The sequence below is a fragment of the Buteo buteo genome, chromosome 24, assembly GCF_964188355.1.
Source record: "Buteo buteo chromosome 24, bButBut1.hap1.1, whole genome shotgun sequence".
Lineage (NCBI taxonomy): Eukaryota > Metazoa > Chordata > Aves > Accipitriformes > Accipitridae > Buteo > Buteo buteo.
The window spans coordinates 16,912,272-16,929,367 of record NC_134194.1 but is presented as its reverse complement, the minus strand read 5'-3'; the positions used below and the strand labels follow the sequence as shown (position 1 = coordinate 16,929,367).

At 39.7% G+C, this 17,096-nt stretch overlaps 1 protein-coding gene across 3 annotated transcripts in view; it reads right to left on the bottom strand.

Moving 5' to 3' along the window:
• Positions 1-17,096, bottom strand: part of TENM2 (teneurin transmembrane protein 2) — a 545,903-nt gene that overhangs the window by 130,775 nt on the left and 398,032 nt on the right. For all 3 annotated transcript variants that reach the window (XM_075056250.1, XM_075056251.1, XM_075056252.1), the window contains one exon: positions 1,647-1,805. In XM_075056250.1, coding sequence (XP_074912351.1) covers positions 1,647-1,805 — 159 coding nt within the window. The remainder of the gene's footprint in view (positions 1-1,646; positions 1,806-17,096) is intronic.

Below are 17,096 nucleotides of genomic sequence, written 5' to 3'. Positions count from 1 at the left end.
AGGTTACCACTCCCCAAACAGCCGGCATCTCAGCCTCTTCAAATGTGCAAAGCTAATTAGAGTGGGGCTGGGATAAACTGCCAGAATTTGCACTGAAGTGCCCCAGGCAGATGAGCAGATTCCAATTCAACAATCCTGCTGCCCTATATTTGCACAGAGATGGCAACAAAAAGCTGCAGGGGAGGGAATTTGGAAACCTGTTAAACACTGCAGTTGTCTGCTAAGTGACCATAATTGCAGACCTGAGCTCTTCAGGTTCCTGCCTAAAACTGTCGGGTCTCTCACCTGTGCACAATCTGGAAGAAGTTCAGCAGTAATATAAACATTCTGCCTTGTACTTAGGGATGCACTGTTCGTCCAGTTTGACCTACAGTCAGTCAGAAATAAAAGCCAAGCCAACAAAGAGCTGTCTAAAAATCTCCAGGGTTTTGCCACCACTAGGATGTAGGATTTCATGAAAAGAAGGAAGCCAAAATCAGTCCCTCCACAGAAAATGTGAAGAAGCTGAGGAGCAGCATCATCATTTACTGAAAACATCAGCAAATCCATGAAATGATCGGGCACACCAAAGAACAACTCAGCTTCCTTTCCCAGCTCCATTTTACCTGATTTTTTTCCAATACATCCAATGCAAGTATCTTGAGTTAGCATTTGTTTCTAACACTTGATTTGGCAATCAGCAAGTTTAACACGAGCTGCAGGTCCTGAGAGCCAGATGATGCTCAGCTCTGAACAAAACTCTTCTGTTGACCAATAGCAAGTGCTCTTACTTTTGTTTCAGTCACCCCATCCCACCTCCATAGTACACTATGGCCCGTGAAGTCCTTTGACTAACTGAAACGTTCTGTTCTGTCTTCTTATCATGGTTTTTGTAATAACCAGGAAAAGCCTTATTGCGATGTAGCAAAGAAAACACCTGAACCTCACCAGTAAAAAGCATTCAATTTAAATGATGAAAGTGCTTTTCATGACATGTAATTTCTCTGTATTTTATATATATATATAAAAAAATAAAGTTTTCTCAGTTTGAGAAAGTATTTCTGTTTCTGGATTTTCCCTCGTTCTTCTCACTGCCCTGTCTCCACCACCCTCCGCTGAAACACCTTTTCTTTAGGAGGAAAAGGATCCATTTGTTGCCCGCATTGCTCGTACTAACATCGCAGGACACGTTATTTACCGCGGGTCAAATTCCGCTGTCCCTGATGTTTCCTATTAGAATCACATCTGAGAAAGAACCAACCCCGGGATGTGGTCCTGGCTGGAAGCCAGAGTTCCTGACTTCTCCCGAGCACTACGGTGTCCTTCTCCCGCCAAGCCGAGCTTTTTCTTCTTCGTTGAGCTCTCTAAGCTACACCCGGCCACCGGACGCCGGGCCAGGCGAGCGCACGTTTTCCTGACGGAGCGCTTCCTCGCCAGAGCCCGAGGGAACCACCCCTTCGCTGGCGGACCACGTTCTAGACACGAGGCGCGTTGGCGGGACAGAGCAAGACCCGCCGTACCCGGGCAGGGACCCGGCAACCCACCGCCAGCGGCGGAAGGCGGACGCCGCCCGCCCCGCCCCGCCCCGCCCCGCCGGCGCCGTCCCTCAGCGCAGGCTCCGCCCACGCGTGACGCCCCGCGCGGAGCGGCGGCGGCCGCAGCCTCACCTCTGCCTCCAGATGGCGCCGTCGGCACGTCCTCCGCGCCCGCCGCCACCGAGCCGGAGCCGGAGCCGGAGCCGGAGCCGGCGCCCGCCCTCAGGCCGTTGTTGAAGGTGTGTCCGTCCGCCGGCTGGAGCTGCCAGTTGAGCCCCAGGAGGTGCATCGCTGCCGGAGACACAAAGTCGGGAAACGTCAATACACCGCGCACCGCCAGGAACGGGCGGGCTCCGGCCGAGGGAAAGAGCCCTGAAGCGACTTGGCTCGGGGGGATGTCCGCGGGCCGGGCCAACGGGCAACAGCGGCAGCAAGGAATAAAACCCCACAGAAAGCCCCGGAGCCTCCCGTAAATCTGTCTCACTTTTGTTCGGTTATCAGACCTGCTGAGACACAGAAGGGAAAATGCTAACAGTCCAGCGTATCAGAACAGAGAGGCAAGCTTTTCGTTCGGACTTTGGCACCCCGCACCACCTTTCCCATTCCCACGTTGCAGGGGGACACGTTCTCGGGAACAAAGCGCTGCCGAAAATACTCGCTCCGAGTTTAAATTGTGATTAGTTTGTAGGTTGATTATAAAATTAGCTTTAGCCCTATGTATACTAATGACATTGTAATGCAATTATTTTGTGTTTATTACACCTTATTTAGTTCAACAGATTTAACAGCCTCTGTCTTCATTTCGTAGATTAAGCTTCCCTGACAAACCCAGGCCTTCGCCAACCCCTTGACCTCACAGTTTTTCCTAATCCAGCGCATGAAACTCGGCCGCCTGGGCCACACCACAGCCACCCACGCGCGGTCCCAGCCGGGGAAGGTCTGCCTGCTAGCAGAGCTTCCTGGCGGCCCCGCGGCCCCGTGGCCTCTCCGCGGGGCCGTCCCCACGCCAGAGGCAGGCCCGCGTGGCCGTCCCCAGGCCCGCGTGGGCCGCAGGTACGGCGGAGGCCACGCCGCTGCGCCTGACAGGTAAGAGATGGAGCGGGAGAAAGGCCACGCCGCCGCCTTCGCAAGCGCATGAGTTATAGGCACCGTGGTAGGGGCTAATTGAATAAGTCCTGTGCATAATGCATGAGACTTGACAGGTCTGAATCATTCAGCTGGTGGATTTATGTGCATCTTCACCTTGTGTAAACAGAAGCTACCTGAATACATCTCCATACTTTCATCATATTATCTCTATGGCATCCTCCCAATATAGACGAGTGGTGAGGATAGGAGAGCCCACAAAGCTGTTTTTAGTCACGTTCTTTACGCCCACCATCGGCATTCTTCCTGTTTACGGAGGATGTATGTAAACCTACATACCACTGAGAACAGCATTTACAGTTATATACTAAAATGGTGTTTGAGAGGATTCACTGTCAGTTTAGGGGCAGAAAATACATATGATCATGGGCACCCTTATAATTGTTCACTTCTGCAGTGGCAGATCCACATAAAATTAGCAGATATTTTGCATCCAATTACAAGCAATTGTAGAAGAGCTGTTGTGGTCACAAATGGACCAGCGGTGGCTGCACAGCTAAGCGTTCAGAGATTAAATGTTAGGCCTAGGTAAGGCAAAAGACTAATCACAGGAACTGCAATTTACAATGCTTAAGACACCTCTCAAATAATCTCTGAATTCAGGGAATCTATTTAGGAGTGACCAACTCATATACATATTCCTAAAACCCAAGAAAACAAAACAAAACAAAACACATCCCACACCCAGAATCTATCTATCCCAAATCCTGGAAATCTCTCAGCACACGATCTATGCAGAGTTTAACCTTCATATTTTTGACAAAAGCAGCTGCTGAGAAGTAAGACAGCTTTCATAACATCACCTTCCCCTAGACATACCTATGGACCAAGCAGATGTCTAAGAATAGTAACTAAAATCAGGAGACATTTTGTGTGAAGAGGGTAGTTGCCAGATTTTGCCTTCATCCTGAATTTGCAGAATTTTTTTTCTATTAGGAAAAAAAAAATTGAAAATATATTAAAGCATCCGGTGTTTAAAAAAAATACCAAGTATGAACCTGGAAAGGATGTTCTGCTGAGAAACTACTCAAAATTTATGTCTAGGGAATGTTCAAGAATTCCTGGAGAACATACAAAAATTTTATGTGGGATCAAATGTTTTATTCAATTACAACTTTTTTGTTTTGCCAGAAAAAAAACCCCATTGTAAAAGGCTTTTCAGTCTAATCTCGAGCAACTAATTTTCTTTTCAGTATGGCAATGAAACTGAAAAATTGTCCATAAAGCTCAAACAACAAACAAGTCACTAGCTGACACAGACCCTCCCCATCGAGTGAGAGACATCATCTGTGCTGTAGTCATGAGAGGGCTGGGGAACGCCAGGTAGCAGAGCAGCTTGTGGCATGTTTGTGCTGTCAGCAATTCCCACGCAATGCGCACACACCAGGGCTCCAAAGACAGAGTTCAGCTGGACCACCTCCATAAGCAAAGAGTGCATAAAGATTAAGTGAATTTCAGAGCTCCCAAATGAAAACAAGTCATAGTGGAGAATTAGACTTTTGTGTTTTATACTCTCAGTGTGTCTATTCAAAGTTGCAAATTTTTTTTTATTTTATTGCAAGCGTAATCATAAATGTAGGTCACTTGCAGAGATGAAAGTCTGCTGCTTCAAGTGTGAACCATTCCTTACAACAAAGAGATAAAGAAATCATAACTAATAGTCTGTCCAAGAGAATTATAGTTGCTAACTTATAATTACCAGGTAAATTCAGACAAGGAATTATAAAAGATCTTATTAACATGGTATTAAGAAAGACTTTGATCCATCTGCTTCCAAGTATGCCATGATTTCATTAATAACTCCATTGCTCTGTTTTAATCATAGATGCACATTAGGTAGGAGCAATTAAAGCTCCTTCCTAACGGGGCAGGGATTTGCACGTCCGCTGTAAGTCCCTTACAGAGACAGAGAAAAGATGACAATCTCCTGGCACAGCTCATGTATCCATTATGTGATCTATAAACTTCCACTAAGACAGCTGAAGTCACAAACATGAGGAATGTTCACCTTCTACCAAGAATACGTCAAGAAAAGTATGTCACAGAGGCCTCAGGGGAAAGCTCTGTGTTTGCATTGCATATAGCAAACCTGACTGGCAGCCGAGCAGGGAGAACAAGGAGCCACCTATTCTCTCCTGCTTCAGAATGCTACGAGATGGCAAATTTATATGATTAACCTTTTGTTCTGTTAATCAAACAAAAATGCCTCCAGCAAAGGAATAAGTAGAAGCCCGTTTAATTAGAAATACAGGGATCCACTCAAAAGTTAAGTGCATGTGTGTCAGAAGAGAAATTTGGGCTAGTGAATTTGTGCCGGTTTCCTATTGTTTTCTATTGTGGATTGGTTGGTGGGGGGGGGGTTTTGTTGGGTTTGGGTTTTTTTTTGAAACTACAACTAAATAATCTGTGATGCTGTGGCTTTGCCTTCTTCCCCAATGACACACGTTCAGCAGATATTACAGTATTGGCCACATTTTCTCCAAAGGATAGTCACCAGACAGCTGAGTTGGGATACTCAGCTAGATCCAAAGCTGATCATCAAGATAAGCACTGATTTTCCAAAACAGCCCATTTAACTGAACACATTTCCAGAGCTCCACGTTTAGCTTATAGATTAACCTTCAGGGACAAACATATCCCTGAAGATTTAAAACACAAAAAAGAGCCATTTTATCTGTTACACTTACCGTGTATTCATAAATTCTAATTCACAGAGCACTTATGTATGTTTTGTAGTTATTATTTGGGTTGGTTTGGCTTTTTTCCCCTCAATGATTAAGCATATTTTCTAAGTTCTTGTCTCTGATACCCGATTTTCAAACATTTGTCTGGTTCATTTAACACTAACATCTAGTAGCTCAGGATAGTGAATTGTGTATCTATATTCTCTAAAAATGAGAATGTGAAAACAATAAATTTTTAAGTAAAACCTTTGAGGTTTATGTAAAAAGTAATAATAAACCTCTCACTCCCACCCCAGCAACACACATACACACAGAGCAAAAGCACCTGGAAGCTAAACCTGCATGCCCACCAAGAACAAAAGCAGAGAACTAGTTCATCACTCCAGGTGGTAGAGCTGTCAAGGATCAATCTAATACTTACATAAGGTAGAGGTTGCTAGAGTGAATCACATATTATTTTAAGAAATCCCAAAAGGTATACAAATCCACAGAAATATGACAAAACTTACATGCAAAACTTTCTTGAATGTTCTCTAAGACTCAGCAGTGTCCCCACACCCCACATTCCTCTTTTGTTCAGTCTTCTCTCGTTCTGGCCATAAACCCAATGCTCACTCCACTCAGAGTTTAGTCTAATGGGCAATGGTTTCCAAGCTGAGGAAGCTCTCTGTCTTCCCTTTGTGCTCTCCTGTCACTCTTGACCATGTATTTTTAAAATGAGACATCTCTGGTCTCTTCATGTGCTAGAGATCTGCCTGTAGTACAATGCAGTGTCTGCCAGTAGGCAGGGTAGAATCAGGTTTTGAACTCATCCCTTTACTCTATGATATTCCTTCTTAAAGGGAGAAATATGCAGATTGACGATCCACCATTTTCCCCATTTCTACTGCACCTTCCCAGTTGAGGTCTGGAAGATACGCACTGCTTGCTTGTTAGAAAATTCAGTATTCCCTAAGCAACTCAAAAAGATGGGAAGATTATAAAAGTGAACAGAATTCAGCATATTTCCATACATTAATTTTCCAAGCTGTCATGCTTACTAAACCCTAAATTATTGTCATCCAAAGTGAACCCATCAAACTATGATCTTTGTCAGGATATATCTAGTCATATTAAGTTTAACTGTAGTAGGCCCGCCTCTTTCCGTGTGAAAAAGAAATTGGTCCACTATATCATGAACAACATTAGCAAATAAACACTGAAAGCACATTTGCTATATGTAGTCTTTTGTACTGTAGGGGAGTGGAAATACTGTATGTTTCCCTTCCATCCACTCATGAGGTGAACAATGATGTAACTCTTGTTATTCCAGTATACTTAGTCTTGAGCAACATCAGTGTGATTTCCAAGTCAGGCCTAATGATTCACAGACACGATAAAACAAAACCTACCTAATAAATCTTAGCACCATGTAATTTCATAATATATGTATTCAAAGAACTATCTGCACATCTATTTTTTTATTTCATATGGTCTGTATATTGTTTTAATGCATGAGAATATTTGTATGAAGCAAAAGAAGCTTAGCGTTTTACACTCCTGGGCGCATATAGATGGGTAACTCATATAACTTGAAAAGAATAAACGTATCCCCCCAAAAATTAAAAATAATTAAACATTATTGCATGCTTACTTTGTATTGAATGTTATTCAGCTGAGACTCGTGGTTCTTTACTAGCTACTGCTTCTTATCTTGCAACAGAAATCCAGGAATACCAGAAATTTATCTTACTGATCTCAATTATTATTCATAAAGTAACAGTTAATTAAAAGACTAGAAACATAGTAGTTTCATGTTCTACTACTATTCCGTTGGAGAAATAGGTTCAAGTTCAACCCAAGTCACAAGTGAGACGAGTGTGTTAGGCCTCTTCCCCAGTGACTACTTGCCCCCATTACAAAATGAATGCACAATTCATCACAACTGACAAGCTCTCCTCAAGAGATGCCTGAGACAGGAATAGCAGGGGTCTGAAAGTCAGAAAAGAGCAATGGAGGAGCTGCATGGGAAAAACTTGCATGGTGCCTGAAAACACTACACTTGGTTCTAACTAGTGCTTTCAGGCCTCTATCCGAGGAGCATGGATTATTGGGTAGCTGTAACAAGAAAAGTAAGAAGCCTTCCCTAGCTCCTCTCACATCTGAAGAGGTTATAAGACAGTTCACAAACACACACACAATCAGAATTTGCTGAACTAAATCTCAGTTGAGATCCATATTATGCTAACATATCTTATGATTAACAGCACCGGAACACAGAGGACAGCTAGGCTTTTTTGGAAGGGCAATTCTGCAAGTGTTATTTATGTACAAGGTATCTCATCATTGTGGACAATCAGTACAAGTCCTCTCACACAAAATTTGGACTTGGCAACAACATGCCTGACAAAGTCAGTTTCAGCAAGTCATAGATGTTTTACAGAGGCTGACACCATCCTTTGCTCAATAATTTTGTTGGCCAGCCTTCAGCCGCATTTGTAGCAGGAGGAAAACAAGCACTGTCAGTATGCAGCTAGAATGGACTATATGACTCCTTGTATTAAACGATGGCTGAGCCAGTTGTCTCAAAGAAAGCTGCTGCATCCAAGGACCTGGACTCAGAATTATACTAAAGCCCTTTCATATTCAGTTACCAGCAGAAAGGGAGAGTGTCTCTAGGAAGTTCTAATGTGCGATTCCTCCACTTTAACATTTATTAAAGTGCTTGGAGAAGCATTACCAAAAAATATGTCTTTGTTACTTAAAGAAGCAGTCCTAAAATAAACAATGGATACAAGTAGCACCTTTCCTTGCTAGAGGAAAAAATGATGTCTCTCCCAAAATTCAGGACTAACTGCCAGAACTTTCCATTCTTCTTTGAATACCTAGTGTGACTGTGACAAGGACACCAGAGTCCTCCTGAGGGTATCCAAGAGATCTCACAAAAATTCATCACATTCCCAGGCCTTTTTCTAAAAGCAAACCAAAAGCCACATGGCTTGCTAGGTGGAAGTCTGCCATTTTTGATATATTATCTACAGGAAAGTTTAAAGTAGTATGTAAAAAAATCCAAACCTATCATATATGGTATGATAGAGTTCCAAATGGAGCCGATACTGCATTTTTTAGGAAGAGGGCTGAGTGAGAACTGCATAAGGACATAACGCAACTGAGCAACTGGTCCATAAAATGGCAGATGAAATTCAAACCCAGTTAAGATAAAATAACATAAGCTGGAGAGGAGTAAGATTAACTCCACGTATAAAATAATGAGCTGTGAGCTGACTATTACAAAACTGAAGGGAAATGGGCTAGATGATAAAGTTCCCTGCAAATTTCAAGTAAGTCAAACACTGAATCATTATGGGAAGAGCAAACCAAGCGAGGAATATTGTTATGCCACCTTCCCTCATCTCAGAAAAGACCTAGAAGAACCAGAGGTTGGAAGATCAGAAGGGAAAAGTACATATATGATTTGCCCATTCTTACAGGACGATGACTTTAGGATGCTGGAGATAAGTTAATGGATTATTTGACTTTTATCTGACCCAACACAGCTGCTCCTACATGTTCACAACACTCCTTTGTGTACCCATTAGTCCCAATGTCTTGAAGTGTTTGATGCATTTTTATCCCCTATACTGTACCACAGTATGTCCCTACCTATCCACCAGCCCAGACAATCTAAGAAATATTTAGATCAACGCATCACAGGCGAACCCTTGAATTTTTATGCCACAAAGCATTTTCTAGAAGCAGTATGATTTTTCGGTCCCCTAGAGCATAAGCTTCAGTACATCTAAATAGGCTGAGAATGTAGTATATAAAATGGCAATTGCTCACATGCCACAAAGTTTGTGCAGGTGTCTCAACCTAGTGTAGTTATTCACCAGCACAATAGTAAATACTCTAATTAATAGCAAAGCAGACTCAGCTATGATTATGAGAGACATATATTTTCAAAATATCTTGTTGGAGATCTCAGGGACACAGGAGATAAGAATTTAACTTTTACGTTTGATACCAGAGATTAAAAATCAGGTAAAAAAACCCCAAATTCTCTGGACTACCAGTACTTAGTGAATTTATGAACTCATGTTGTAACATTAATGACTAAGGATCCTACAGACCTCATGTAAAACATTTGGATGTACTCCTGATCATATTGTCTCCTCTACTTGTGAGCATTCAACTGTTTGCAGGAAAGGTTAAAGTAGTATTTCAAAAATAGATCACGTGATCTAAATTTAATGTTACTGTTGTAGAATGTATGCAAAAAATACTGCTTCTTGACTGTGACCATTGAAGCTCAACAACGAATAGATGGCTTACTTTCAAGGTCATTCATTCTCAGTAAATCATCTTAATCATCAGTAAGTTATTTGGTATGCACTATGTTTTCTTAATAAATTAAAATTAAAAGTTCATTTGGGAACTCCATTTAAAGCATTCCAAAATACACAACTTTAAGAATTAACAGATCACACTATTTTCACTAAAACAATAGATTTGTCTGTATTATGGCTAGAAAGCACAGTAAAGAACCATTTTTCTGCCTTCTTTATCCTACACATAACATTGAACAAGACCTCTCACTTCTTGGAGTCGCTTTTTTTTTTAGCTTACAATGTTGAAAATGGAGAATTCCATTAACTACAATGGCACCGCTGCATATTTTTATATCTTGTAACATGGTTTTTTCCCACTTCTCCATCAATTGAATTAAGCTGATATTGTTACCAACATACAAGCTTCTATATGTTACCCATCTACAAGTTCATACTCTTGTTAACTGTGCCTGAGCTCTTCAATAGTTTTACTTAAAATAATAACAACAACTTCTTGAAACTTTCCAAAGAGAAAGACAGAGTGTATTTTCTGACTACATGAGGAAAGCTGTGAGGACTCATTACCCAGTAAGTTTATGAAACAATGAATGTAATAAATATCTATTTCCACTAGCCTTCTCACAGCTGCAGAGAGAATACAGCTCTTCTTCTCTAATCCAAGAGTGATCCTATAAACACAGTCACAGTAAAACTTGAATTTCGGCACCTCACTTTCTGGGACATAAGGCGAGGGAAACAGAGGCAGACCCTTATCTTTGCTTCTGCATTCTCTGTAAGGACAATGCTTGCTGTGTAAGAGGGGAAAGCATGGTGCCTCCCCTCTACAGCAGAAATGTCAGGCATGCTCTTTCCACTCACCAGGGAGACACAGGAGATATTGTGGCTTTTTGAAAAGACAATGGAAAGGAAAGTTGACTTCACACAATCTTAAATATAAGAAAGCAATCCTTAGGCATAATTTCACCCTCAGTATGTAAACTCTTTTAGACAATAAACTGTTTAGAACAGGGCTTTTGCTTTAAAGCATCCAGCCCAAGAAGCATTTTATAGAAATACCATAAAGGATCTATGAATGAGTGTATTGTTATAATCAGCAGCAAAACTTCTGCTTGAATTATTAATTGCTCTCTTTTTGAATAAGTGTTATTGAAGATGAAAAAGGAGATGGAAGGAGAGCTATAAGATGGTTCATTATCACTGTGTTCATACAGAAGAAATAGGGGGACCCGAAAAAAGCAATTTTTTTTTTAATTGGTCACACACCCCCTCCAAGCTGACTGATTTCTTTCCCTGTGCACGTCAATAAACTGAATGGAATAAATTGTCAAAGCGCAGCATGAAAGATATACCCACAAATCCCATTAGTAGTAATGTGATTTGTGTGCTTATCTGCCATGCAATGCTTTGAAAGTTCATTCCTCTATGTCCAACTTCAGTCCTTCTACTTCCAAAAATACTTGAAAAGCTTACACACACTTGCAGTTACTTTTGGGGGTGGGGAAAATTGGAGGATGTGAAGACCTGGCTCCCAATTCCAAGGGTAACAACAGGCAAGCAGAGCTTCAGCCTGCAGGAGCAAGAGTTGTACCTTGGGTGGTTGTTAGTTCCCCAGTCACCAGTCTGGCTGGGACTGAAAAAGATTCTCTGGTTTAGACTGCTCAACTTTCTCCTATCAGTCCTCTTTAGTGAAATGTTTTGATTTTGTGCCACTTTGAGCAATCTTTTTGTCACAAGAAGGGTAACAGCATTGCATGCTACCTTCAGAATCTGGAATCTCATGAAAAAGACCTTAAAAGAGAAGCAGAATACAGTGCACTATTCATTTATTCTCGTGACAGGCCCTAGATTGTACAGAGCATAGAAAAACTGGCACAAGATTAATCAGTTCCTGAATCTGTATAAAATGAACTCTCTTCTTATGGCAATTTTAAGAGTCAAGGCTGCAGTCTTTGTGGTCTTGCATCTAAACTAGATGGCTGTAACTAGTAAGAAACAAGTTTATATTTTTATTTATCTAATATAGCATCTTTCAGCCTGGAAGGTCCCAAATCACATTATACACTACCCACTTCACCAGCCTTGCCAAAATACTGCCACTTTTGAAATAGCCTTAGAGTAGCAGAAAAGGATGCTCTTGACTAAAACACAATGGAAAACCTTGGGGTTTTTTTGAGCAATTGTGAGCGTTTAATGTTAATACAAAGCAAATTGAATCCAATTTTAATTTCACACCTAAAAGACACCATTATCATGAACAAAGTACCCAGCTCATCTTTATTCTGTTTGCAAGAGGAGGAACCTAGCTGGGCCTTGAAATGGATGTTTCAAGGAATATAGACACAAATATACTCTCTTAAATCACTGATGCCTGAACTTACAAGAATTAGAATAACTGCTTTACTTTTAATACTGATTGTAACCCTAAGGGATATCATGTCAAACATTTATTCAACTACGTTCATCTTCCAAAAATGCAACTGCCCTAATCTCTACAAACATGTTGAACAAGATACTCATAATCTAACTGTTTCAAAGCATTCAGACCTTGACTCAACCTCTGATTGTTGGCCATATTGATAAGAAAATAGTTTTTACCTTTATTACTCCTTTATGTATGCTAAATGAAGTGGAACTGCATGATGATGAATGGCCAAATTTCTGTCCACACTGCAAAAAGTATAATTTCTAATCACAGACTATATTCTTCCCTTAATAGAATTGATACAGAATAGTTTAATTTAATCACCTGACTGTAAAACCTTGCATGAATGATAAAATTTAAGGTTTTACTCTCTACACAAAGTAATTATTAGAGTTAAAAGTTCATTACAAAGAGGAAATAAATCTGAAGATGAAAAGTAAATATGATTTTTTTCTTCTCCCAAACCTTCTTATTAATTTTCAACACTATAAACTATTTATACTTCTTTCACGATATGCTTCAAAAGGTATATACAAACATAGCCTAAATCATATCTTGATATTGAGATAAAGGTATAGATGATATTTAGCATCTAGGCAGATTTAGACCTTCTATATGCATTGCAAAGCTGACATTATTAATGTATTGTGAATTAGATGTCCTACTGATCCAGAACAGAAACATACATGAAAATCAAACATACAGATTTTCTTTGATAAATATCTTATACAACTAGTCAGTTACAGCCTTCTAACTCATATTCCTTTGTGTTTTTTTTTTAATGGTGACATTTTAAAAAATAAACAGTTATCAAATTGGACTCTAGTTATGTTTTTGATAATTTTTTTTCCCATTGCCCTTACTTGATTTCTATTAAGCATTTCCCATAATGGGCTTATTATAACTGGGATATATTCTATTTTTAATCTTATACCTGTCTTATTCTTGGCAGGTTTCCAAGTCTGAAGTTTGCTTATCTTGCCTTCACAGGAAAAATAATTTTTCTAACAAAGCAGAGACTGAAAGCTTGCCCTCCTGCATCCATGCCTTCTCACCTTCCCATCTAGAATTCTGGAGCTGGTAAGGAAGTACAAGCTGCAAGTGAGGACATGATTTCAGTGTGATCACACCAATATGGAAGTGCATTAGAAAACAGAGAAATCAATGAAGGGTTTATATGGTGCCAGGATTTTAGTTTTGGATCACTGCTTTACTTTGAAATGGTGGAGTTGCAAGTTTTCAGACTGCAGCAATATACGTTTTACAAGGAATTTCTGTGTTTGTGTGTTCATATATGATTATCAATTGCATCACCAAAACATCCTGTTATACAATTTCATCAGCCAATATAGGAATGAACAAAAGCTTGCATATGCATTTTAAGTCCCAAGAAACATCATGATAGCACACCAGTCTACATAAGTGCATTTCAAGCACTGTGCACCATGCCTAATGGAAGACAATTAGATCTAATTTGGATACCTACATCCCCATTCATCTAAGGAACATCATCATATATACACACTTAATTAAATATTAATATTTGTATTACTTTTCTTTATCTATTATGTCTTAAATTGCCTTTGATAATCTGGGTTTTTAAGACTAGCTCAATTTGATCATCTTGATATAACAAAAATCACAGCTGAGATAGTAGAAATCACCGTTACAGATGGAGCTGCTGTCCACAACAGAAAAATGAAGCCAGCTTATTGTACAGGGCATCTGATACCTGACCATTTTAATGAAGCTTTCTGTCTTGCATACAAAATGGTGCAGAAGCCAATTCCACTGTCTAAGGTCAGCAATGCAGAATGCTCATCATCAGTCAGTTTAGAGCTGTTTAAAATCAAGGCTCATTGTAATCAAGGTCAAAATTGTCACTGACTTCAGTGGAGAGAGCTTCACTTCAGAACTTGTCTATTTATTTTAAGTATTTGAGACTGTGAATATCATAACAATGCCTGAAAAAACAGTGTTTTCTATAGGCAACAGCAATGCAACCCATAAAAAACTTTACCCTCCAAAGTCAACAGTTTAAATTGCAGGGTGAATTGGATATGAGTGATAATGCATTAGCATATACATCACTGTATACAATTAATTAATTAATGAATCATAGAATAAAATATGAGCTAGATGACATACCCTCAAAAACCTTTGGCTTTAATTACATACACTTTGTAAACTGAAATTATGTTAAATTATTAATACAGTAAATTTTAACATATGTAACAACTTTACTTAATAATACCAGTAAAATAACCAGGAATTATCCTTCACAGATAAGACAACTTACACGACAAGGGGCAAAAAGCAATATATGGTAGCTAGTACTACACATTAGCACTTCATAGCTAATGCTCAAGTTCTACTTCTTCATGTCTGTAACACCCAGTTGGCCAGGAACCAAACCAGGTTTATATATCTTTTTTTCTTTGACAGATGAAACAGTAAATACTATATTTAAAAAAAACCTCAACAAACCCTAAACTATATTGAAAATCCATTTAGCATTTCAGCCTCACTCTTCACTATGAAATTTATTTTCCTTTTATTTTTTTTTTTCCTTTCAAGAATTTGCTTCATCTTGGAAGCTGCTATCAAAGCTGCTTCTTGATAACTTAAAAGAAAAATTACTAGAAACTCCTCAGTGTCACTACATCTGACAAGTTTCTGCAATGTATCTACCACCTTCTTTCACAACATTACTAACATTTAAATACCCAGAAAGTGCTACAGCTGAGATTTTTTTCCATCCATTTCAATTTGAGAAAGATGCATTTGATTGTATGGTCTAATAGAGAAAATCTGCTCTGTCTACTGGAAGTGGCTGCCCAAGCTAGTTGTGGGAAATAAAATACACACAACCTTTATTTTTCTAGGATATGAACAGAAATTAAAATGAAGACACTACCAAACCTTTTCATAAATCTTTACAAATCTCACCCTCTAGGACAGGTTTAAAAAAAAAAACAACAACCCTGTGATAACACCTACAGAGTTATTTCACCAGTTTTTCCATTTAAATGTGATTTTGACAATTTAATGAGTACATTCTTTCAAAAATAACAATGGTATTGTATGACTGTCATGTAAATGTAACTCAGGATTGCCATCAGTTCATAAAATTATTTCAGAAATCTGTCCACATCCCATGTTTTTGCAGAGTTTACATAAACTGCAGCTCTCAATTCATTCTTGAAAAATATTTTAACATTTGCATTCAAATCCTCAGAGGTAAATTTTCAGTTCAGATGCAGGATAAACAAATCTCCATCCCTATACTACATTATGGAATTTTATGCAAAAGCAGTTCTCTTTTTATAGAGGACCACAGGCCTTTGGGACGAAACAGCCTCTGGAGCATTGCATTGTTAGCACTCAGGTTGCAGAAAGCACCATGAAAAAAACTGCTTTCACACTGTGATTTCCAAAATGTAATATTACCCAATGCAAAAAGTAATGAAGCTGAAATGATCAGATATTGTTCTGAACAATGTAACTGACTGCACAGTACCATTGAGGTCTGAGGAAGGAATGCATTGTATTCTGCTGTATATTTCTGAGTCAGACCAATGAAGTTCTTTGAAGCTTTACTAAGACAATTTTGAATTTGAAATATTTTCAGAACTTATCTTCTCTATTTTAGCAAGCTAGACACAACACACTCACTGACTCCTGTCAGGGAACAATGGGAGGGACTGAGCATGCAGTGGCTAAGCACTCTCATTGAAAAAAACAGAGGATGCTGCAATAATTGTCCTGAGAGGCTAGAAAGGAAACAAGACTCTATGCTGACAGCTTAGCTCAGCATGAACTCTCATTTTTCACACGGAGCTAATTAAAAACTGAAATTAGTTAAATATGGAAATGACACTTGCAAGCACTTTAGCTGAATTCTGGCAAAATCCCTCTAGAGTGCTGCGACACTACCTGCTGCTTCAAAACTCCCCAATTGAATTTCACAGTTAAAAGGCTGAGCAAAGGGAAAGTTATTACAGAGATTTCCAATACAAAATGTGTCTGTAAAATTCTAAATTAAATTTCATGGTAGCCCTTTCAGTAACTAGGGACACACTGTGCAGTCCAACGATATGGTGCTCAAATAACATCCCTGCATGTATTCTCTGATTATCTCACCTTTAGGCACTGTGCTGGTTGTGCCAGAACTGTGAAGCTCACAAGGATACCAGCACTACAATGCTACAAAGATAAGCCATGTACTGCTACTGAAGTAGTTATTTGGAAAGCACGGATGCACGGCGCATAAAGGAATTACTTCCACAGTTTAACAGCAGAAATCTCAGAAAATCAGAACCCAGCAACCAAAATATTTTATGCCTCATGATTTTAATTTGTATTTGTAAGTGGTGAATACATATACAGAGAAGGGTCTATACTGCAATAAATTACATGGCCTATATATATATATCAGTGCTTTACAGTCAAGGTAATAATAAAAAGCACTTCTGCATATTTAAATGGGCATAAAGAACCAAGGGACTGGATATGCATAAAAGGTATGATGACTGACATTAGCTTTTTGACTAAAGCACCATGTGAATTCCATTTTGCTGCACGTGACTTGCCTAGTATGCATAAAAGCAAGGGTATTTGCCCAAGGGCAAATATGATTTCTGAATGCAATTTAACGATACCCGCCCACAGAGCAGATCATTTTGGATCCATACCAAGGCATTCGGGATAGCCAATCACTTTCAAAACAACTGGAGCGTTTTGATTTTATTGTTTTTCCTACATTCCATCCCTTTACCCTTGAGGCAATCCCCTCCCACTGGCCTGCAGCCACTATTGCACCAACAAATTTCTGTCTAGGAAAGCCAGCAAAAGATGCCACATAGCATAAAAGCCACTGTTACTCCCAAGTCTGCTGGCAGGGGGTATTGCTGCACCCAGCCTGCCAAAACCTCTTCCCTGGCAGCTATCTGTATAATCTGTGTATCACACCCAGGCTTTGCTAGTCCAGGGCCTTGAAACA